At 42.5% G+C, this 24,189-nt stretch overlaps 1 protein-coding gene across 1 annotated transcript; it reads right to left on the reverse strand.

Moving 5' to 3' along the window:
• Nucleotides 1-1,501: 1,501 nt before the first annotated feature.
• LOC117884153 (kunitz-type serine protease inhibitor bitisilin-3-like) lies at nt 1,502-23,855 on the reverse strand. Its single transcript, XM_034784308.1, has 6 exons — nt 23,709-23,855; nt 15,376-15,567; nt 8,373-8,540; nt 6,131-6,178; nt 3,705-3,783; nt 1,502-2,302 (listed from the first exon to the last, which is right to left on the reverse strand). The coding sequence occupies exons 1-6, from the start codon at nt 23,785-23,787 to the stop codon at nt 2,236-2,238; spliced, it is 633 nt and encodes a 210-aa protein (XP_034640199.1). The 5' UTR covers nt 23,788-23,855; the 3' UTR covers nt 1,502-2,235.
• Between the last annotated feature and the right edge of the window lie 334 nt (nt 23,856-24,189).

Below are 24,189 nucleotides of genomic sequence, written 5' to 3' on the forward strand. Positions count from 1 at the left end.
GTAAATTGTAGTATTGACAGGTCCTGAATATGGAACACAGCTCTTGTTTTGTAGGTGTAATTAGTTCTATATATTAACAACATGGGTCACTTTTTTAGATCAATGAAAGAAAGGAAGTAGATGCCTTGGCTTTAAGACCTTCACTTGGTTATACGGTAGGAAGCTGTCACTGTCTCCTTGGATGCAGAAGGACGTAGCTGTCAAATGACTGATATACAGGAGCCCAGGAGATTCAGCCTGTATCAAGCGGAAGAGATCTCATGGTGAAATAGGTTATTATATGGTATCCAGTGCTAACAGATTTCAGCTGGATGCAATACAGTGGTGGAGGGTCTGATTGCTGATGGGGCCAAGGAAGCTTTAAGAGAAGGGATGAAGCACATCAGAGAATGGAAAGAAAGCAGAAGTAAATAAGAATAAGATTTTTTTAATCAAAATTATATTTTTTCCTTAATCTCATTCTCTGAAATGGCTGAACTCTTTTTGTTGAAGCTTTCCAAAAAATTCAGTCTGAAAATGTTCAGCCCAAATGGTTATAGTTTGGCAAAGTTATAAGCCACTAAAAATAGGGTCTTATAAGGGACAGTATTGGGTAACCTTAACTACCAACTTTACCTGAGGTAGCAATCCCCTATCCAATATTAGGTGGTATCATCTTTGCCTAGGGAGGTTGTGGCATCACCATCATTGGAGATTTTTAAGAGCAGGTTAGACAAACTCCTGTCAGGAATGGTCTAGATCTCATCTTGGCCTCTAACGTCCACATGCACTCAGCCCCCATGCATTTACTATAGCTCTGGACATTTAAAAGTAAGCATGAAGCAGACTAAATGAAATTTGTATGTTGTGAGACAGAAGTTATTCAAGCCATCTCTTATTTATGGTGGTACAGTCCATGGTGCTTGCTTACTCTGAAATCTATTCACAGGAATATGTCTTGTGAATATTTTTCTATTTTTGAAAAAGTGCAGCGTGTTAATTTACATTAGAGATAAGAAGGTGATGCTTCTTCTGTACCTTCTGGAGACTGTTCTCTTGCTGCAAATATATTTGCCTTACACTTTAAAGAAAAACAGTTACTTGACTTAGAATTTGGCTGCTTTAACATAAAGGAAGCAAACTTCCTGTTTCTGTAACATAAAGGGCACAATTAAGTGATAAGAAATAGTGCAGGCAGGCAGGCAGGCAGACAACATAGAAGGCCATAATTTAATGGTTCAGCAATCTGACGGCTCATATTATATCAATACAAGTGTACTATAGAAAAAAAAAAACCAGTAGACCTTCTACAGTAACATGCAACACTGATCATTGTAATAATGGGGGCAGTAAAGATCCGAGGATTGCCTGTTGCATTCCAATATTAGAGGGGTAGCCGTGTTAGTCTGGATCCGTAAAAAGCGACAAAGAGTCCTGTGGCACCTTATAGACTAACAGACCTATTGGAGCATAAACTTTCGTGGGTGAATACCCACTTCGTCAGACATCTGACAAAGTGGGTATTCACCCACAAAAGCTTATGGTCCAATAGGTCTGTTAGTCTATAAGGTACCACAGGACTCTTTGTCGCTTGTTGCATTCCAGTACTTCTGAGGAATGTACTTCTGCATTCCTTTGCTCTCTCTCATTTTTGGCTGCATTCTGCACTGCACATGGACAATTGGCACAGGTACAGCAGGTGACTTAAGTGTTACAGCACCATTTAATAATGCAGATGATTTTGGAACTACCATCTCAGTAAAGATTCTCTGATGAGGAGTTTGGAAAGCATCTCATACAGCGCACTACTGAGCCACAAGAAGTCTTGGGAGAACATTGTCTTGCTAATTAGCATTAATGAAAATTCTGCATGTGCCTGAGGCGAGGAGAACAGACTCACTAAAAGCACATATGGTCCAGTTACCCACAACATCATAAACAATTTAGACTAAGCTCTGTGGAGTTATTCTTCATTTCTAGCTGTGTAGCTAAAAGCAGGATTTAGTTCAGAGATACAGTATTTTGAGTTAAGTTAGCACTAGTGCACCCTGACACTAAGCTATGGGATTTCTTCCCTCAAATGGGATGAGAGCTCTCCCATACACTGGTCCGGATGAATAGGATGTATAAATCCCAGTACGCATTTTATAGGTTCTATAGAAAGTATAAACAATATTTCATATAACAAAACCATATGATACAAATCAAGGAATTCACTGCATTAATCCAAGGAAATAAGAAGGTTTTTCTTTCTGGTTAGTACATTTCCATATTAGCCAGGGGCTTATTTTGCTTCTTTTCTCTAGTTGAATATTTCTTCACTCTGGACAATTAAGAGACAGAGAGATTAAATTAGCGCAACCGTTCCATTGTAGGTTCATTCTCTTTTTCAAACAATGCATATGTTTAACACTGTCCCCTAATTGTCACATTGTTTTACACAAGCCAACAGAAACCTATCCGGCTCCCCTTGAAATCAAGAGGGGTTGTCATTAACTTTGATAGCACCATGATTTGGCCTGCTCTACCTCTTATAAAAAGTATGCGAGGCTGAGAGTGTTATGCCAATAGCACGCTCAGGGGTCAGGAGTCAGTTAGTGGAGATGTTTACAGGTAAAATAAATACACTGAGGATGAATGTGGGCTAAAGATATAACGCTGCTGCAAAACTCTTGTTTCTCCAGCTTCTTCTATATTTTATTTTGAAGCACCAAAACAAAGTAAATTAAGTCTGATTTGTTTTTTTTTTAAAAAGCAAGCTTGAATGTGGATCTCGGTATGAATCAAATGCTTGAACTCTAGCAATTTATTAGTTCAAATTTTCCTTGTTTCAACAGGTTTGCTTCACAAGTAGAAAAATATAGGAGCAAGAAATACCACCGCAGGACTACCCATTCCCATAGACTGTGTAGCCTAATGAATTAAGGCCAGATCCTCAATGGTATTTAGCCTGCTAACTTCCATTGAAATCAATGGAAGTTAGCAGCCTAAATACCTTTGAGGTTCTGAGCCTAAGTGTCCCCTCTCTTAATGATCCAGTATTTAAACCCGGTTAATATTGTACTCACATTAAAAAATCCCCTTCCTGTCAACCAGATAATACAGTTGACCACTTTCTGAACATTATCTAATCCAAATTATTTCATATGTAAATAACAAGGCAAGTGGGAAATAGAACAGTTCAGCCATACACAGACATTGGGGTAGATCTGCAGATGCTGTAAATCGTCATAGCTCTACTGAAGTAAATGTATTATTTACTGAAGTCAATGACACTATGACAACTCACACCGTGGAGGATCTATAAGCACAGCCACACTGGAAGAGTATCAAACATTGGAACAAGATAAAATGAGACCCACCTCCCGCTTGTATCAGTTTGGGTTTATGAACCCCAGGAAGATGCCAAACTATCCACAGTTGCATTTTAACTTGCCATGTGAAAGCTCACTCTAATAACATAGCTTTCCTGATAGCTATCACTACCTCATTTGATTTCCTCCCATGCTTTTTTAAACTACGAAAAGTTTTTAGATTATATTCATTTTATAATACATGTGCTAGTCTCGATGAGTGTGGAAACAGAGCTTGAGATTGAGCCACCACCCACCTCCAAAGTGAAGGTGAGTTTTTATCCCCTTGGAGAAAAGTCACTGGATTTACAATAACACATACAATATCCACAGTCCCAAACACCTGTATTGAATGGAATGCATAAGTCTTACATTTTCTGAATGAAAATGGCGAGTGCAGATACCAAGATAACTGCTGCAGTACATCCCACAGTGATTCCAAGCACCAAGCCTGCAGGAAAATCAGTGCATGGTTAACTGGAGAGAATAGATGTCTTGTGTCTTTACATTTCGTTTCACCAATGACAGAGACAGAACAGAAGACTGACTGTCTGAGAAAGCAGCCAGATTGTGTTGGTTTCCACTGCTGCCTGTGCACCAGTAGCTTCAGGGCAGAGCTGGTGACAGTGCCACCGCTCTACGAATGACTTCGTCTTGTGTTACTTCTGCTGATGACAGAAGCAGCCCTTCTATATCCGATTCCTCCAGTACATTGGATACACTTTCTTTGGTACCTTATTGCACATCAGGTGCCCTGTCCACAGTAGGTGGACAGTCCAAGAACTATCACCTGTCAATTTACCCCATGGAAAGGCAGGTCAGTGCTGAGCCATTAGCCCAAAAATTTTGACTTGTGCTAGAGTGGGCAGCCATGTTATTAACTGGCAGCAGCAACAAGGAAGTTATTCATGTTCTGGAACCTAAGGATGCGATTGGTCCCCTCCATTGCCCTCGTAAAGGGGAAGAACACCACCACAGCATGCTTCCCTCCCTCTGAATATGGAGTTGGGTCTCAGTGGGAGGGAGCCTAGCCAGGGAGCAGCCATGGCCTGCAGCATGTTCTCCTCAGGACCTGGTGTATTTCTGATCGAGTAATGGATTGAATAGGGTGGCAGATGTGAACGGGAATTACTACTGCTGGAGATGGGTCTAGCATTCAGCTTGTGGAGGGGAAAAGGGAGAGACTAGCCCATGGCAGCAAAGATCTTATGGAAGCCTTGTGGCCCTGGTGTAGACCGGTCCTCAGAGAGTAGGCCAGAAGGAAAGAACATCCTCTGGAATATATAGGGGGCATGTAGGAGGGATGCTCCACTTTTCCCACAGATCCTCAAATTCCATGAGATTTGCAGACTTCTCTCTCCCCACTCCATGAGGCTGCGTATCCCTCCACTCAGAGGGAGAATGTGGTTCTGCCTTTCCCCCCACCCAGGTTTGACTTTAAGATGGGAACATCAGAGCATCTCATATTATTCAACAAGAGGCAAATCCTCCCCCTGACTCCACAGCTGTGAAGATGCCCATAGCACTGGAAGCAGTGGGGTGGGAATACCAGAGGTATGCGTGGGGAGTACGATCACCCTGCATAGCACAGCAGTTCTGCAGAGGGGCCCTGCCTGGTAGTGGACCAGTCAGCAAGGGTGATGATCAGCCAGGAGCAGGTCATCTGTGGGGGACACAGCAGCCTGGGCGAGAGGATTCCTCCCTTCTGGGGGTTGAGCAGAGGGTTTACCCCCAAGCATATCAGATTAAATAACCTGCATCCCTGAAACAGTGCTTCTCTTTGGGTTTCTCTGCAACCCCTCAACTCCCTTGAGAATGGTGCCCCTATCTCAGCTTCCCAAGACCTCAGCTCTGGATCCCAGCATGATTCTGTTGGTTGTGCATATTCCCATGAGCGCATACAGCAGTTCAGCGTCAAACAATATGAAAAGCAGAAAGTTGGAAGGATCAAAACAGACTAAACAAAAGATCTGCATTAGAATATCCCAAAGCCCAGTGGTCAGGACACTCACCTGAAGATGGCAGATCCCCATTCAAATCCAGTTTCCAACTCAGGCAGAGGGGGACCTAAACTGACCGTCTCCTACATCCTGGGTGAGTACCCTAACTAGGCTAAAGATGATAAGGGAGCTCCTCTTTCGCTACCCCCTGCCCACAGGCCATTTTGTTTTGGGCTTTGTGAGCCACTTAAGAGGCTGACTGCCTAACTTCCCCCAGTTTGTGGGCTGCCACCAGAGCTAGCCTGCAGTCTGGTCTTGGCACCTATCTCTGAGAATAACAGGGCTTAGCACACACACCCTTCTGGTCAGCATCTCCCATTGGGTACCTTAAGCGGCTCCCTCTCTAGCATCACACTCTCAGGTGCCTAGCTCTTCCCATTCATTGTATAGAGCACCGAGGTGCCTAACTCAGACTATGTGGATTGCAGTGTTGTTTCTCTGATTTTCTAGGTGCCATGACACTCAGCGTTCCAATGCCTACGTCCCTTCCTGGATCTGAGCCAAACCAACCAGGCAAATGGGTCAATTGTTTTTAAATGGCCTTTGTTAATTTAGTGGGATGATATTTATGATTAATATTTATGAATTTTAACCTGCGTCTGTCCCTTCAATGTAATGTAATTTCAATTAAGTTGTTCCACTGACATAGTGGGAAAGTAATAGGAGACCATTAGAGCTTACTGGAATGACTGGCTACCATTGCAATTCATTACTTTTAGAATAAAATAATCCAAGTAATAACTGCTTCAGATAGCATTGACTGGTGAATTACTATTAAATAAAAAGGTATCAGCTTACCTACATCAGGCCCTTCATCTTCCTTTCCTGTTTGTTCACACGCAGGAGCTAAAAGCACATACATTACCACACATTGGTCTTTGGCATTATGATAATGAATTCAGTGTTATTTTTAGCTTCCCTTTTCATTGCAACCCCAATTCAATAAAGCACTTTAAGCACATGCTTTACTCACTTGCTTATGTGCTTTCCTGAATTGTGGTGTTTATGAATAAAACAGAAAAGCTAAAGAAGTTTCTTCATTAGCTCGAATGTAGCCAGACTGATAGCTTGTAGAGCAGCCTTTAGTGGTCAAGGTAAGTTACAAATGCTTGAGCAAGTTTGATTACATCCAGCAGAGAGCAGTGGTGTACACAAGTTATCAAATACATGAAATTGTAAAAGGCCAATTTTAATGTCACACAATGGGTATGCTTGTAATGCAGTCTCTTTGTCTATTTAAAAATATCCACTTTGAGTGTTTGGAAGAAGGAAGTGTTACAAGTGACTTGCCAATAGAGGAATAAAATGTGGATTGCTGGGGAGAATCTGACTAGGAAGATTAGCTGTACATGATCTCTGGAATGCTGATAACAAGGAATTCAGATTAAAATCATCCTTTATGTTTTATACAAAGAATAAACATGAAACTTCTGTAAGAATACCATCTGATTGAGAGCTGGATCCGACCATCCTTATTCAGATTGTAAGGTAACAGTTTGAAAGTAACAGTCTAATTAAAATGATGGCTAAAAAAATCCTATGGGGGCTATGCACAGGGTGCATTTCTCTTTAGAATGTGGCCCTAAGAATCAGTGCTACGGCATAAAAACATCTGCTGAGCATAGCAGAACACAATTCGTACCCAACTTAAAGACCTACGCATAATGTTCTGCTATAGAATATGTGCAGACAGCTACCATGGACTTCAACAGGAGCCATCCATGAATATCTAAAGCCAGAATTGGCTAAGTTGGTAGCACTCTGCATATTCAGGGTATTTATACTAAAAGAAGTAAAATACACAAAGGTCAGCTTCATGATTGTTAATGTCAGTTGTGTTTTTCAGCAATAAGAGAGAGAGAGACAGACACTACGTCTCTGAGAAGCACAGGTAACTTTGGCAATAAAAGGATATGAGGGATAAGCAGCAGCCACACTGACAAGTCATGTTTTGTCGCTAGTGTTATTTATTGCGTAGGCAGTTCCAAGGATGGCCACCTGAGGTCAGTCAAGGTGTCGGCTCTCTAATACTTACATACAAAACAAATATTAGAGGACCTTAAGGTTGTAAAATCAGGAACTCAAACAAAATTAATTTAGGCCCCCGTGCATATGCATTATAATACAGTTTTAATTACATGATCTCATGCCATATTCCACAGGAGTCCTGCCTCATTCAGTGCACAGGATGAATGTTACTCAATTAATCAAGATTGTGTAGGGAATTGTGCTGTTGTCTGTAAGACTATTGGCCTCGTTGCTGTAGAAAGTTTGAAGGCGGGGGACTGCAGGAAGAAAAAGGAGGGTCTCCTGGTTAAGGCAGTTGAATGCTGCCCTGGAGAAGTGGATTCTACCCCTGCCTCTGGCACAGATTTCTATGTGATACTGGGCAAGTCATGTAAACCAAGTTTTCATAGATGGCCATTAAGTGTTCTTTATTTATAGATGCCCAACTTGAGACATCTGGGGTCTGATTTGCAGAAGTGTCAAGCACCCACAACTGCAGCTGAAGTCAATAGCAGCTGTGCTCTGAACATATAAAGTGATAAATATTCTGAAAAAATCAGGCTCTAGGCATCTCAAACTGAGCATCCAAAATTAGAAGATACTTGACAATTTTGGTCTTCACCTCTCTGTGCCTCAGTTTCCCATCTGTACAATGGAGAGAATACCTTTCTACCTCACAGGGATGTGTGTGTGTGTTAAGATAAGTTTATTAATATTTGTGAAGCACTCATATATGACAGAGATGAGTATAATAAAAAAAATGATGCAATTAATTCTTTGCCTCAGGTCACCGTCCCATGCTGCACTGAATAAACGCCTGGCTTGGACAATTTCAATGTAAACAGTTAAAGTTTGTCCAAGTTATCAGCACCTGAAAATGGGGTTTTATAATGGAACATATTACGCAACTGTAGCTATTTGCAGTGCTACCAGCTCTGCCTAAAGCAAGTCACACCTAATCAGGACAGTGGGTAATGGACCTTTAGATGCCCACATCTCTATGTGAAAGTACCATAGAGTGCACTGTACATACCCTGAGCACACTTCCGGCAACATGTTGTCTCATTAACAAATCTATTTCCATTTCCTGCACAACCTCCATAAATGAAGGGCCTACACTTCTTCAGCACATGATCAAAATACCACAACAAGTAGGTCCCTTTACAATGTCCAAGATCCTTCTCCAAGAGGCAAACACGGTCTGTATGAAGAACAAAAGGTTAAAATAAGAACGTTGGAGATGAAGCAACTCTGAATTAGCCTAATCTATTTTCTTTCGTTCTGATCTGCTTAGCACCATACAGTAATTTAAAATACAGGATTTCACACACAAAACCGCTGAATTCAAAGTGATATGATCAGTTTCTACTGACCAACATATACTGTAATAAAGTCCCTTAACCACAATGCATTCCTCAGCCAATCTCATCCTCAAATGTCTGCATAGAGGGGCTCTTCAGTGTTTCTCCGGAAGATTATCAAGTCTGGGCTCTAGCAGACTAGTTTGTTATCAATAAGAAAGCCAGGGTTACCTATCATAGATATACTAAGAGGATAAGATATACAACATATTTGATTAGCTTAATGGCAGGTGTATAATGGGCCAAAGTCTACTCAGTTACACCCATTAGTTCAATGAGGTTGCACAGGTAACCAAGGGCATAACTTACTCCTGTGTGTTAGTAGGAACCAATTCCTCTATGACATGTGGTGTAGGACTTGAAAGTCTCATATCCTGGCCCAGACTTCTTGCACATACACAGCAGTGTGGAGTAGTAGATAGGACAGTGACCTAGGACCCAAGAGCTCTGGGTTCTGTTCTTGACTCTGCCACTGATCTGGTGTGACCTTGGGAAAATCACTTCATGGGGGAGTATTCTAGTTTTAAGATTTTAAATTCTCTGGGGTATGAACTGTCTCATGTGTTTATATAGTGAGTCCCTGATCTCAGCTGAGACTTCTTGGTGAAATTATAATATATAACAGTGTATGGGAGGGGAGAGGGGGAGCTATTTTCCTTCAGATCAAGCCAGCGGTGTTATATATTTTAGGAAAGAAAGGCTGAGACCGTTGAGTGAGTGACACATCGAGTTCAGAATGTCTATCCCTGGTTAAGAATCTAAGCCTAATGCACTTAAAGAGTATTACACATAATTTCTTGGTGGTATCACCAACAAATGCTTTATAACAGCTTTTTTGAATTATAATGTTATAAGTCACAGCCCCTTTTCAAGAAGAGGAAAAGCTTTCAATAAAAAACTTGTGTGATCATGTTCTTATTTTTGTAAATTTAAATGCTAATTTTAAAGCTACTGATCCAAGGCTCTTGGCCGTCTAATACATCACTAATACAATGAAATCCCAGCAGCTTTACAGTAATCACTCAGCAGCTCAGCCAGCCAGCCACCTACAGGAGCTCCCCCTCTACCCTCCCCCTGTATTGTTGTAGGAAGTACATACTCAGAGCCCTCTCCAGAAACCCCATCAAACAAATGCAGAGCACCAAAGGGTCACCAAGTTCAGGCCATTTTGGACCAATGAGGGAGCAAGTTTCAGAATCCTGGAACCCTCACAAAGCGTGCCCTGCCAGCTACCCCCTCTTTTATAAAAAGGGGGGTCCAGCTGACTGCAGTTGTTGCAATATTCAGATTTAAGAACACACAAAGTAAAGAGACAATTGATGCTTTCTTGGATAGATTATTTCCACCCCAGTTCCCTATGTGTATTTCCAGGGGGCACCCTGACACAAAGTAAGATAATTTCAAAGCCCAGAATTGATCCGCTTCATTACCCTTCTTTATACTGTAGCTCTGAATGAAACTATCTGAATTTCCACTCCATGGGTTTAATGGTTTTCCTATAACACTCTGAGGTGGGTCCCTTCCATTCCAAGTGGCTTATTCTCAGTGGTGATGACATTTTTTGCAGCATTACAATTGTAATAGCCTAATAAGGATTCTCACAGTTGTAGAATATGTACATAGTCCCATAATGAAAAAAGCTGTATTTATTCTAAACTCAAATTCAAGTATGTATTGGAGATCTACAGAGCAATTGTGTTCCTGTAAATGTGACACAAGAAACAGATTGGAATTAAGGTAACCTGATCAAAATTGCTTATTATGGACAGGATCCATACGGGTTGGATAACACAAAAGATTCTCTAGAAAGAGTGGGACTCAGCGTTCTGCTGACATGGTCTATGGCAGAGTTGGAATTATAGACCAGATCCTCAGCTGGTATAAACTGATGTAGTTCTACTTACTTCAATAGAGCTATACATTGATTTACACCAGCTGAAGATCTTGTTCTATTTGTTTTAAACCACATTGAAAGATTGTTTTCCTCTCCTTCACACTGGTAACTCAGGGTGACTAAAGGCACAATGTGATGATGTGCCACTCTTAGAAGAAATTTGACCTTTCCCACGATTTGTGTTTTGCCCAGAGTGACAGCTCTTTCCTGCCCTTGACAACACCTCAAAACTTTGAGACAACTGTCGAAACATACCTGATTCTGTCATTTCTGAGCATATCTGCAAAATACAATCCCTAGAATGGACATTTTTAAAGGCTACTTTGAGATCTTGGGTAATTGGTGATGTGAGCTCAGAGAATTGGATGCCTTCTTCAGAGACAAACACATTCATTCTCACACTTCCACAGCACAACCTGGATAAGGAAATAATAATCTTTACCAGGGCTTTGGAGCTGTGCTCCAGCTCTGCTCCAGCTCCAGGCAAAAACCTGCAGCTCCACTGCTCCACGCTCCAGCTCCGGGCTCCGCTCCAAAGCCCTGGATTCTTTACTCTAGTACCTTCATATAAGAAACTCTTCAGAGCAACCATGTAATTGGCAGGGCAGTGTCAAGAATTATAATTGTGAAGATGAGCAGTACAAATTTGCTCCAAACTTGAGCCCTGAAGGAAGGCAGATGAATTCAAAGGCACTGATCCCATAGAGCACATTCTGGTAGCAGCAGTACTTACAGCTGCAGGAGAAATTAGCAATAGTGGAGCACTGTGTACAGCAGACAAGACAAGGAACTACAATCTCTTTTCCAGCTGCAGAAAAGGAGCTTTGGGGGAAGAAATTAAATCCTAGACAGACATTCACAAGATCTCCCAAAGGCCTTGCCTATCTGGGCCTGTATTACAGATTTTACATTAAAATGATCTCAAGGATTCCAGTAGAAGGCTTTTTGAACAACTAAAGTATTTCCCTTGTAGTATTTGCAACCCAAACCTTGCTTCATCTTCGGTCATGCATTAGCACAATGCTGCAGAGTATAAACAAAGGAGAAAGTGACTATATATTTCACTCAGTTTGCGTAAAGAAAACAGAAAAGAGTAAATGAAATAAGCCATCTCCATTTTTTTAAAAAGTCTCCAGTTTTAATTACCTAAGATGTTATTCATAACTGGTAAGGAATTCTTTTAAACTGAAAGTTCTCCTATGTTTTGCAGTTTTACATACCAGTCTAATCAATTGTTAAACTGCCCATCTTCCTCTATGCCACAGTGTGAGTGACATCAGGGTGAAAGCCAACAGGGTTATTTCCTTTAACTAGCTTTAGGACTTGCTAACACTTACAGTAACTGCTTATGTAAATTTCATGTGACAGTCTCTTCAAACGCAATCTTGCAAGTAAAATCATGGTTGTGTACTCATGCTTCTAACACTATTAAGTGCTCAGGAGTATTCATTACATCCTTTCACTGGTCAAAATAGATCATTGTCTATCTAGCACAGGGGTTCTCAAACTGGGGGTCGGGACCCCTAGGGAGTCAGGAGGTTATTATATGGGGGGGTCACAAGCTGTAAGCCTGCACCCCAAACCCTGCTTTGCATCCAACATTTATAATAGTGTTAAATATATTTTTAAAAAATGTTTTTAATTTATAAGTGGGGGTTGCACTCGGAGGCTTGCTATGTAAAGGAGTCACCAGTACAAAAGTTTGAGAACCACTGATCTAGCGCAACTGATTTCATTCCACTATGACTACAGCATTATGAACATGTTTGGTCTAAAGATTTTGGAGAGGGCTAGTTAAGTAAGCTTGGGTGTATTAAACAAACAAAAAAAGCCTGACTCATTTTACATAAAGTGCACTGGGGATACAGAGAAGAACTCTTAGATTCTCACAAACCTCCTGCTGAAGTGGAACCCAACACCGTCCATTAGACTGAAACATTTGGCACTCATGCTGTGTTGGAGTTAACCAAATCAGTCAATCAGAGAACAAAACCACAAGGAAAATGTAAAGGAGCTCTTAAGTAATTTAGGAGCCCAAGTCCCAGTAAGTCACATGGGGGAAAAACACAAAGCACGAACTTTTGCATTGAAAATATTGAATACTCAAACTGTTTTCAAGTTTTAGATTTTCCTCCCTCCATGAATAGCTTATGAACAACTTTAAGTGAAATAGAGATGAACACTTCATAATCTATCTGCAAAATTCAACTAATAAGTGATGTGTTACAAATTATTTGCTTGTTGCTAGTATATACTAAAGCATTTAGAGTAGAAATAGAAAGAATGGAATGAAAACAACAGAAGGGAAATTTAGGCTGAGTCTCAGGGGGGAAAAGAACAAGTCTCCTAATAGCAAGATCTAGTAGGCTATGGAAGAGACTTCCAGAGGAAGTGGTGGATGAAACCTTGTCCAATCTATTTATATATGTCTCAAGCCAAGCACTAGAAAACATCCTGCCAGGAACCATCCTGCACTGGTAGTGAGATAGACAGGGTGAACTAATGGGTCTTTTTCAGCCCTAATTTCTGTTTGTACAGTACACAGCAGTAGAAGCATGGCAGCTGTTTCTGTGTCTGTAAATTGTAACTGTACACAGACTGTATCATTTCCCCCCCTACATTAAACAAGTATGTTTGTAGCCAAAATATTCTGCATGGTATTTCTCCTGCACTCTTTGTTGTAAGCCCCAAGGCATTTGCCTCTGTGCTGCACATACTCAATTCTAGCTTTGTTTAAATAACTCTCCACTGTTCCCTGCATATATCTGATCCTAGTGCCACTTCGCTCTACTGGACGTATATGAACAAACAGGTTTGATGGCTCAGAACACTTTTGTCCTGGTCAGTTTCTATTCTAACGTTGTGAGCAAGCATCTCTGGGCAAAATGCCTCACTGTTCGCAGGGCTAGCACAAGGCCCTTAACTTAGGATGGGCTGAAATGAGACTTGCCTGGTAATTGGGGGGCATTTCACCCTGGGATAGTTGAGAGGGAATCCTAATTCATACACTCATAGACTTGTCCATGGGACAGACAAATGGGAGATTTCCTGGGACTTATCCTTGCAACATTCCTAGTTCCTTCTCCTTTACTGGATGCAAAGTAATATTTCAAGCTCAGTTGTTCCCAGTGTTCAGCTGCAATCTGAATACAAAAGGCAGAACTGGCTCAAACTCCCTTTCCCCCAGGCCTCTGCCTGTTTCTAGCACTGAAGTAGGCCTTTTGAAGGTTTGTTTCCAGGTTCCAGATGGAACTGGAAGAAGAAATGGTAAAAGACAGCAGGAGGAAGGGGTGGTTATTAGGATTTTTCACCTGCTCTGAAGTGGGAAACCATGGGAGTCTCCTGAGAAACTACGGTATGTTCTTCATTAGTTTCCCAAAGCAGTTCAGATAAGCACCCATACTTTTGGTTGCTTATATACACAGCAAACCCAAACTCTGAACTGACTGACAATATCCAAATGAGAATAAATCAGCCACCAATTTACAGGGCCTTAAATAGAGACCTTCTGTGGAGTGCTGGAGAATGACCCAACACCTCATATCCACAGCCCTTAACTTTTAGACGCAGAGAAGGACCCAAGTCATAGTTTGGATCTGGACTTGCTTTAAACACTAAAAATAATGTCCAAGACACCCAGATGTAATTCTAGTAGTTAAGGTGGTGAAATCTTGCCAGGGGGAGAGGATCAGGAAGTTACAGTATTTAGTATGAGATGAATTTTTAATGTTATGAAATACTTTAAAGGCTGGAATTTACTACTAGCACCTTGAGGAATGTAGTGTTACCTCATAGGACGGAACTAAACTAAACTGAAAGACTAGTAAAAAAAACAACCCAGAGTTATCTCCATCAAACATTTGACAGTTTATGTAATAAGGCTGAAGAGCCAGAGAAGTGTTTCCTATTTCAGGGTTGGCAATATTCAGTTTGGCACCAGTTACATATCTAAGAGCCAACATCTCATAATCTTGCAGAGCTAAAAAGAGGAGTTTTTCTATTACTGTAAAGGGGAGATCCCCAAACTGTCCAGTAGAACATACAGCACTTGCTTCTAGCCAGCTCTGAGATACCAGACTTCAAATCATGTCCAGGAAAACCATCTTTAGGAAATTTTAACAGATTTTTAAATATGTACTGACTATAATTTCTCTCCTTCTGAGTCCTACACAGTTAGACTCAGGGTCAATATTGCAGGAATTTCAGTGGCCATCAGGGATCTCCTCCTCCAGCTGGCAGTAGTATACAAAGCACACGTCATCTTGTTTCAGGAAATACATACTACCACTACCACTCAACAGTCAATCCCTGTCTTTGCTGTTGTGTCCCACCTCCATTACAGGGATATTGCCTGTACCTAGGATGGCATCCTACGTCAAGGAAGGCATTCCAGCAACTCCAGTCTCATCATCGGGTCCAAATGATATAATCGAATGTCAGGCTATAAAAGTGAAGGACCTGACCCTTATCAATGTTTACAAACCTCCATCTGCCAACTGGCCAATTCCTCTCCTCCCCACTTTCTCAGGACCTTCAGTCTACTGTGGCAATTTTAACTTGTACCGTTCCCACTGGGGATACACTGATGATGATGTGGATGGAGTAAAGCTAGAGGAGTGAGTGTTGATGGTCAACCTGCAGCTTCTTTATGATCCTAAGCAGCCATCACTTTCCATAGCAACAGATGGGCTTTGGGTTCTTCTCCTGACTTTGCCTCTTCTACTATTAGAAGAAGCTATGCTGAGAATGGAAAAGTCAAAATAAAGGCCAATCTGACTTACCATCATCCGGATAGATTTGTTCACCTAACGTAGAGCATCTCTTCATACACTGCCTGTCAGTGAAGAAGCGATTCCCATTCCCACCAGCACCGTTGTATGCAAATGGTTTACAGCGATCCGTGGTTTTATCATAGTAGAGTCGGATCCCAATCTTGTCTCCACGTATCCCTTCATCCACTGGCTCATTACATACTGCTCCAGGAAACATCAAAATGGAAAGCATGTTACTCCCAGACAAAGTCTACCTAGTAATATTTACAATGGCAAGAGGTGCTAGTTTATTCTGCTGTAATTTCCCCATTTGGCCTGATAATGTTCTTATTGCTACACTGAAGTGCCATTTTAAGTCTGCTTGCCCAGTGTTCTTGCTGAGAGCGACCTCATGGTAGAACTCTTACCAAGGTGTAGCCATTGCCCCAAGGGGTGTAGGGTGTGGCATGAGGAAGAATCTCCTGTGGAGAGGCTGCAACACCATTCCAAAAGCTGCTTCAACCCAACAGCTGCACCGCCAACACATTCCCTTCCCTGAAGGAGTGAGGGCCAGAATATTTAGAAATTTCAAAGCAAAGTGATTTAGACAGTCTAATGATAAAAAATAAGCAGAATAACTTTTGTAAATGCATTTTGTAAAAAAGTTTTTTAAAAACAGTCATCTTTCAGGCCTTCAGACAGGAAAAAGGCACTAACTCAATTTCTCCTCTCCCCCCTTTTGCTGGTCACCTTTAGAGACTAAAAGCTATGACAGTAGCTTCTTTCATGTTAGTTTTTAGAGCCAACCCTGTTAAGAAACAGCCAAAAACCAAACAAGCTTTTTATATCTCACTCCAAAGCTAACAAAATACCAATTCACTGTGCTGGCTGGACCACAGCTTGCTTTGAATTTCTGCACCAGTGGAAACTGTTCTACAAGTCTGACATTGGGGTAACCTATTTTAACCATCCAGTAGTGACTTAAAGCACAGGTTCCTATCAGTCTCAACCCAAAAGACTAAGTGGTTAGTAAACATGGAGTTGGCTAAGGGTTAATAGCTATCCGTCTGGTTCCATTTTAAAATATACCATTAGCTCAGATGATGGGCAGCTGACACCAGTGAGTCACAACAGACAACTTAAAGATATTTTGGAAGAAGCTGCAGAGTAGTTTGTTTGCAATCACAAGCAGACTGTTTAGTTCTTTGCTTTTGTTTTGCATTCGAGGAAGAGATGCATAGAAATTAATGAGCAATATTTCCCTGTTCTTTTGGCTTTTTTATTTGATTATGGGAAAACATATGATTATGAGCATATGATTATGGGAAAACATAAAGCAATCAGAGCATAAGACTTTGCACAGCAATGTAGATCCTCCAGGAGGAGCCAAGGTTATTTGGGGACAGATTATACCCATCCATTGCCTGGTAATGCTAGAGGGGAGAACACAAGACGACGATATCTGCTCCCTCTAGGGCTATGTCTACACTACTGTGGTAAGTCGTCCTACTGTAAGTTGACGTACCTTAGGTCGAGTTACCACGGGGTCTACACCGCGGGAGGTCGACGGGAAAAAATCTCCCATCGACTTACCTTACTCTTCTCATCGGGGGTAGAGTACAGACGTCAATTGCAGAGCGACCTGCAGTCGATTTGGCGGGTCTTTACTCGACCTGCTAAATCGATCACCGGTGGATTGAGCTCAGAGTGTCAATCCCAGCTGTAGTGTAGACCTGAAAGGGTCAGGCATAGTCAGTCTCTGTGCTCTGATTCTATCAGCACAAGCTGACCAGAGGAAGGATGGAATGGGACGGTGAAGTCATTGTCATTGTCCCACCCCATTCCTTTTGCACTGGCTAATGGTGCTGGCCAGCTGCAGAGAGGGAAGTACACTGCATCAGTGAACATTACCTCTAATGTACAGACAGGGAATTGAGGCAGACGTCAAGAGTCAGCGGCAACATCAGGAACTGAAATCTAGAATCCTGCAAGATGAAGATTGTGAGAGTGGAGCCCTTCTTCGTTGTACAGGCCAGGGTCAAACTGTAATTGCCTTAAAGACTCCGCTCCTCTTGGAAAAGCTCAGTCTGAACATAGCTCTTGGCTACCCATGAGCCAGTAACATGAAGCAAGCTGACGGGAACAGGCCCTGCCAGTTGACAAGGACCCTGTGCTCAGCGTAGGTCATGAGGCACTGATTAGTGATATTGGTTTGTTGTTACCCTCACACACATTTCTGAGTCAACGGCCGGCCCTCATTGCTGCTCCTTCTCTCACTTAATTGCCCACAATGGCTACTCAGGCGTGGGTAAGAGCTGCACTTACCACTGCAGCCCCCTGGATAATAATCCTACCAATGACCACTATGCACATAATCTGCCATTACTTGTATGGCCTTGCTACTCTCTGTGCACCCCTGTCATGCACCCCTCTTGCTCCAGCCCTCAGAACATGCAGGCTGAGTGGCCTGCACACTTCACAGAGTGCATTGCTCTGAGAAGTTGCTGAATACTTGTGCTTTGGCTCGCTGCCTACCTCAATCAAGTGCGGTCTGAACCGACCTTGTGTGCTGAAACACCCTCTTCTTCATAATACAAGACCTAAGTCTGCCTGCGCACACAGTCTCCTACTCAGCTCTCACAGCCAACACAACAAGCACATCCTGTGAATGAAGCAGATGGAGCAGAGACACTGCCGGGAGGCCGGTGACAAAAATGATCCTGTTATTATAGGAGTTATTTATGGAGGGATCCAGAATCAATACAAAGTACAGTGAGAAAAATGCTGTGTTCCGTTTTTAGCAGGAAGCCTTACTAAACAGTACCTCTCGCTTCTTGGCTTGCTTACTGTCTGGCTCCCTTTTTATCCAGGCTAAATGGCTTTCCGATGTATACAGCCAGGACAACTATAGTGATTTACCATTGCACACCTATTATTTGGTTTCTATCTAAAGCTGACGTGAGAGCTCCATGCATTTACACTCAAGGGACTGCTGGAAAGGTCCCTTCACTTTCTCAGAAAATTTGCTGTTGCCACCGTGGAAGAATAATTCCCTCACCCACTTCTCCACATGTACAAAGAACCCTGTTAGTCACAGCACTGACCACAGAACGGCTCCCTCCTTCAAGATTAGTTTGTTATTTCACCATTTCTCTACTATGAAACTGCCAATAATCGAGGCTCTCATTTATGCCTTCTTCACTTGGTGGCAGACACCACTGTTTGATAGCTAGCCAGAAGGCTTGACAGAGAAGACTATTTTTAGTACCCAAACCCTGCTGTGCACCCTTCATACTACCAGCACCCAGCATCCCATGGGAACTCAGATGCTCAACTCCACTCTGAGTACAGTGAAGGATCCTCATTAAGATAAACCAGAAAACTAATTTTGGTTCCAAATAAGAGGGTGACCCTAAATCAAGCTGACATGGGACATTCACAAGCTGCCATGAAAGACCAGGTGTGGGGCCAATCAGGGCCGGTGCAACCTATTAGGCGATGGGCACTAGCATTTGGGGGATGGCATTTTCTTCGGCAGCAACCACAGCGGCCGGATCTTCGGCCGCCCTGGTCGTCATCAGCATTTAGGCAGAGGGAGCTGGGGCAGTGGGGGACGGGGAGGGCCGCCTGCAGCAAGTAAGGGGGGGGGCAGCACGCAGGGGAACTCCCCGCCCCAGCTCACCTCTGCTCCACCTCCTCCCCGAGCACGCCACCCCGCTCTGCTTCTCTCCCTCCCAGGCTTGCGGCACCAAACAGCTGATTGGCACTGCAAGCCTGGGAGGTGGGAGAAGTGGAGCAGCGACGGCGTGCTCAGGGAGGAGGCGGAGCAGAGGTGAGCTAGGGTGGGGAGCTGCCGCACAGCTCCCTGGGCGGGGGGAAGGGGGAAAGAGCACCTCAGAGTGTAGGGGGGTGGGGAGCTGCTGCAGGGGGCGGCGCCTCAGGGCGGGGGGCACGGGGAGCTGCCACAGGGCTCGGGGAGCGGGGAGTGCGCAAGGTGGAAGTTTCGCCTAGGGCATGAAACATCCTTGCAACGGCCCTGGGGCCAATGTTTGGATGAGGACTACAGACAAAGACGACGTTAATAGGGTTAATATTACTATTTTTCATCAAGCTGCTTTACAAACAGCAACTCATTAATCCCCACACATCCCTTGTGGGGGGAGGAAATCAGTCCATTTTACAGAAGTGGAATGGACACCAATTTCCTCTTTGGCCTTGGACCTGTCACTTTAACCTCTCTGCTGACAGGACATTTGTAAAGATTAGTGAATGTTTATGAAGTACTCTGAAGACAATGGGGGAGGAGACAGGTAGACAAAAAGCATATCATCATACTGTGCTCTTAACAAATCCCCTTGCATCAGTTAAACTGGGATACAATGACATTCAGCAGGACTTGATTTTTTAACTTGCAGAAACTGAAAACACTGGGGAAATGTTTCTCATAACACCAAAAAACAAGATTTGAGAGAAGTAAAGCTTTGTAGAGAAGAAACTTTCAGGGGAGCAGTACCTCTTGCATTCTTATTCTGCTCTGCTACTGACTTCCTTGGAGGAAGCCACTTAACCTCTCTGCCCTATTGTCCCCGTGTTACAATAGGAAACACTTACCTCTCACACGTGTAAAGGTTAATCAGTTCATGTCTGAGAAGAGCTTTGAAGATGGAAAGTGTGAGATAAAGGCAGAATATTGCATTCTAAACTCATTACCCACAATTTCTTATCACATCGCCTACCACTCATAACTTATAGCAGGTCCTAGGCTGAATGCCAGATGGGATTTGCTTTGAGATACCCATGCGCTTGCAGATGTTCTTACACCTCATCTTAACCTGTTTGGTGCTGGTTTCCCCTCACATGATGTCATTTGAAACAGACATTTAATCGAGACTAAAGTACAGTTCAATTTATATCAGGTAAACTCTGACATTTAAATAATTTAAACCAGCAGAGATTTTAATTAATGAATAGACTTCTGTCATAATTACAAGGTTCAGCTGTGGCACAATCACATTTTTAATTTCCTAGCTAGATATTTGCTCTTATCTTTATATTGTCAGTTCTTTGCAATCTAAATGGAGTCCAGAATGTCAATGAGTTCACTTCAGCAAGGCTGAAAGAGGAGCAAGGAGAAATGGATTAAGTAAGAGGCTTAAGAAGGCAAGAGTCTGAACAGAGAGGAACCTTAGAATGCTTTGTGTGAAATACCCAGAAATGTCTGTAGGAATGTGGTGACAACACCTTTCTGCCAGCTACAAACTAAAGGTAAATGGAACTTCTGATAAACATAATCAGATGTTCACACAAATGATCCATTCAGACTTCCATAGCAATTGAAAGTCTACGCCATACATTCAGAGCTGGATTGTTTGTCTAACCCATCCTTTATCATCTCTATGGGTCAAAGATCTGTTTATGGTGAACAGTAATGTACAGACAGTGACTATGTTATGCTGTATTGAACACACACACAACATCATTAAAATCACCTAGTGCAGAGGGTAATAAACCCAGCATACAGAAGGAAAGTAAATCAAGTCTCCAACCAAAGCCTTGTCCGTTTAAGTATGGCTGCACATAAGGTGAAGCTAATCCACTGTGCTGAACATCTTGTGTTCACTCCCACCAGCCTCCGGACAGATCAGGGGTTTGATCATGCAGCATTTCTCAGGCAACTCATCCTTGCACAAAGGAGCCATTCTATTGAAGTCAAAGGATAAATGTCCTTAATACAAAAATAGCATTATTACTCACAAATGCTTAACATGTCAGTGACACAAATAACTCAACCAATGGAGAGCAACATAAGGAAGGCCCTTCCACCAGCCACATCTCTTAAAACTTGACGGCTGGCAGGCAACTAGTAAGTGTAGATTCATTGTCGGTGCATGTCTCCAACCATTTTGGAGTATCTGTCTTTCAAGAAATTGTAGGCTGCTTGAAATAAAGGTCTTGAGCATGTCCTCTTCCTGTTGTGAGACTAAGGGCTAGACCAACCAAGGGATTTACATGCCTAACTGCCACCTTAGGCACCTAACTCCAAAATTTAGATCCTCAAAACCCCACATAGCCCTATAGGCACCAAAATTTCTGCCCATAGGCATGTGCAAAGCCACCTAACTCTTGACACCTCTAAGCAGCTCCGTGCCTAACTCTTGCCTGAGCCCCAGTGGCCTTCTCAAATGAGGTATTACCCCACATTTAGATGGCGGTGGTAGTCTCTCTCTCCCTGTCTCTCCTCTTGAAGCTGTTCCACTTTGTATGAAAAGCTTAAATATTCAGTGCGCCACTGAGAGAATGATAACGACTATGTAAGCCTAGCTGTTAGGGCATTCACCTGGGAGATCCATGTTCAAGTCCCTGCTCCAGCGAATATCTAAATAATTTATAATTTAGATGAGCTTCAACAAGAGAGCTTAAGAGAGCCACACCCCAGCCTATCACATAGCTCAGTGGTTAGGGCCACAGGCGCCAACTTTTGTTGGCGCCGGTGGGTGGTTGCGCCCCCCTGCCCCCAGCCCAGCCCCGACTCCGCCTCCTCCCTGCCACTATTGGACCCCTCCCCAAATCCCTGCCCTGGCCCCACCTCTTCCCCGAGCGTGCCATGTTCCTCCTACTCCCAGCACTTGCTGCGCGAAACAGCTGGCATGAAACACGTGGGAGAAGCCAGACAATCACGATGCTCTCAAATAAACTCACACAGGAAAATGATAAAAGACAAAAATATCACACCACCTGTGGGTGAACACTTTTCACAAAGCAATCACTCTATATCTGACCTATCAGTCCTCATTCTCAAAGGAAACCTGCACAACACTTTCAAGAGACAAGCATGGGAGTTTAAATTCATAACTTTGCTAGAAACTAAATATCATGGACTGAATACAGACACTGGATTTATGGTTTATTACAACAATCCATAACCCACTAACCCACCCCAAACTACTCCCTCCCTATGACTGGAGAGGTGTTAACGGGCCACTTCACCGTGAAATATGTCCTAACTATTTATGCTCAACAATCTATTCCATCTTGTGTTTAGCTGTGACATTCTGAATAAGGGCTTGTCTACACTTAAAATGCTGTGCCAATGCATCTCTGTGCCACTACAGCACTTCAAGAAAGACACTATCTGTGCCAACAGGAGGGCTTTTTCTGTCGGCATAGGTAATCTACCTCCCCAAGAGGCAATAACTATGTCACTCTCCCATCAACGTAGTGCTGTCTACACCAGGATTTAGGTCAGCATAACTGCGTCGCTCAGCAGTGTGGAAAATCCATACTGTCTGGAAATCAAGACTAATAGCAGACAGGTACAAAACCAAGCACTGTACTCTGTATCTTTATATAGAGTCACATGGGATGGGAAAAAAGTGTAGACAAGTGGTTCATTATACATATTGCAGCTGAGGAGCAATGAGCATATTTAAAACAATCAAGTCAAGCACCACATGCAGAACAATCCTACAGCAAAGTAAAAGGTGGCCTCAGATTAAATCTAGAGGACTATTTTTTTTAAAAATTGGGCATGCATTAGCATAAAATTCTACATGAAAGTATTGCAATTCTGCATACAATTCAGTGTGTGATTTCCATCATTTGCTGGTTTGGATGAATATTTTATATACCTAACACTTACATCTTCAAAACTGTAATGAAACTTCACCAAGCTATTGTCAAAAAGAAACCTAGTGAAAATCTTAATTTGGGTGTATTTCTTGCAAGATAAATGTTAGACATGTTAAATATGAACAACAACGCACCTGGATTATGCACTTTTAGTCAAAACTTGAACAGGCTCCAAGTATTTGATGCAGATCTATTATTTTGTAGTCATGCAAGTGGCAATGTATTGTATCCATGACAATACAATACTGGACTGGATAAGTAACATTACGTATATTTCTCAAGCCATCTTTTCCTAAAACTGATCACAACTCATGTGAAAAGAAACAAATCCAAAAACATTTGGCACACATCCCTAATCTCATTTGAAATATTCTGCTAGACAGCCATGAAATGGTGTTTACTGGAGAGAATAATAATTCCTTGTATTTATGTAACACTAGTTAAAGAGGTGACCACAGCATGCTTATACTTGTGACGGGGAAGATGGAAAGTATATTATGCTATGGACACTGCATAAAAAAATGTCAGAAGGCAGGTGAAAAGTAACTTCTGAAAAGGGAATTTGAGGGAGGCAGCATGTAATTTACAGGTGGGGATTTGGCCAGGGCATTGGATTTTTCAATTCCTTCCGAAAAGCTCCATAACCATGTAGTCTATAATGACCAATGGTCAGCACCTTGGTGTTGTACATCATACAAAATAAAAAGGTATGTTAAAGAAAGTAGCTCTCTTACCTTCCAGTCTTGCTGATGTAAAGAAAACAAGGCAAGTACAAAATAAAACCACAGTGAGCGCAATTTTACAGCTGTTCATTGTGCTTCTGGACCCACACTCATCCCCCCCTTGCCTTGGAAATCACACTATCTACTGTCCACACTGCTTATCTGAAAGTGCAAAGTTCACTTCAAAGATCAATCTTTTTGCCAATCATAATGCAACAGGCACTAATCATTAATAGCTAGCTAGCTATTGTAAAGAACTCTTACGTTTCTTGATCCATTCCTTCTGATAAATAAAATTGACACCCCCTCTCCTCCCAGCTTGTTTGCTTTACAGTAGACTCTTCTGCCCAGAAACATAGAGGCTCATTGATAAAGAGTTTTCTGGGAGAACCTTCATCCTGATCTAGTCATTCATTCTGCTAAGGTGGCAAGAATCACAGTGACCAAATATACCTTGCACCCAGGAGGACTGGACCATCACTTTTCCAGAGAC

This window comes from Trachemys scripta, chromosome 10 (assembly GCF_013100865.1).
Source record: "Trachemys scripta elegans isolate TJP31775 chromosome 10, CAS_Tse_1.0, whole genome shotgun sequence".
In the NCBI taxonomy this organism is placed as follows: Eukaryota; Metazoa; Chordata; order Testudines; family Emydidae; genus Trachemys; species Trachemys scripta.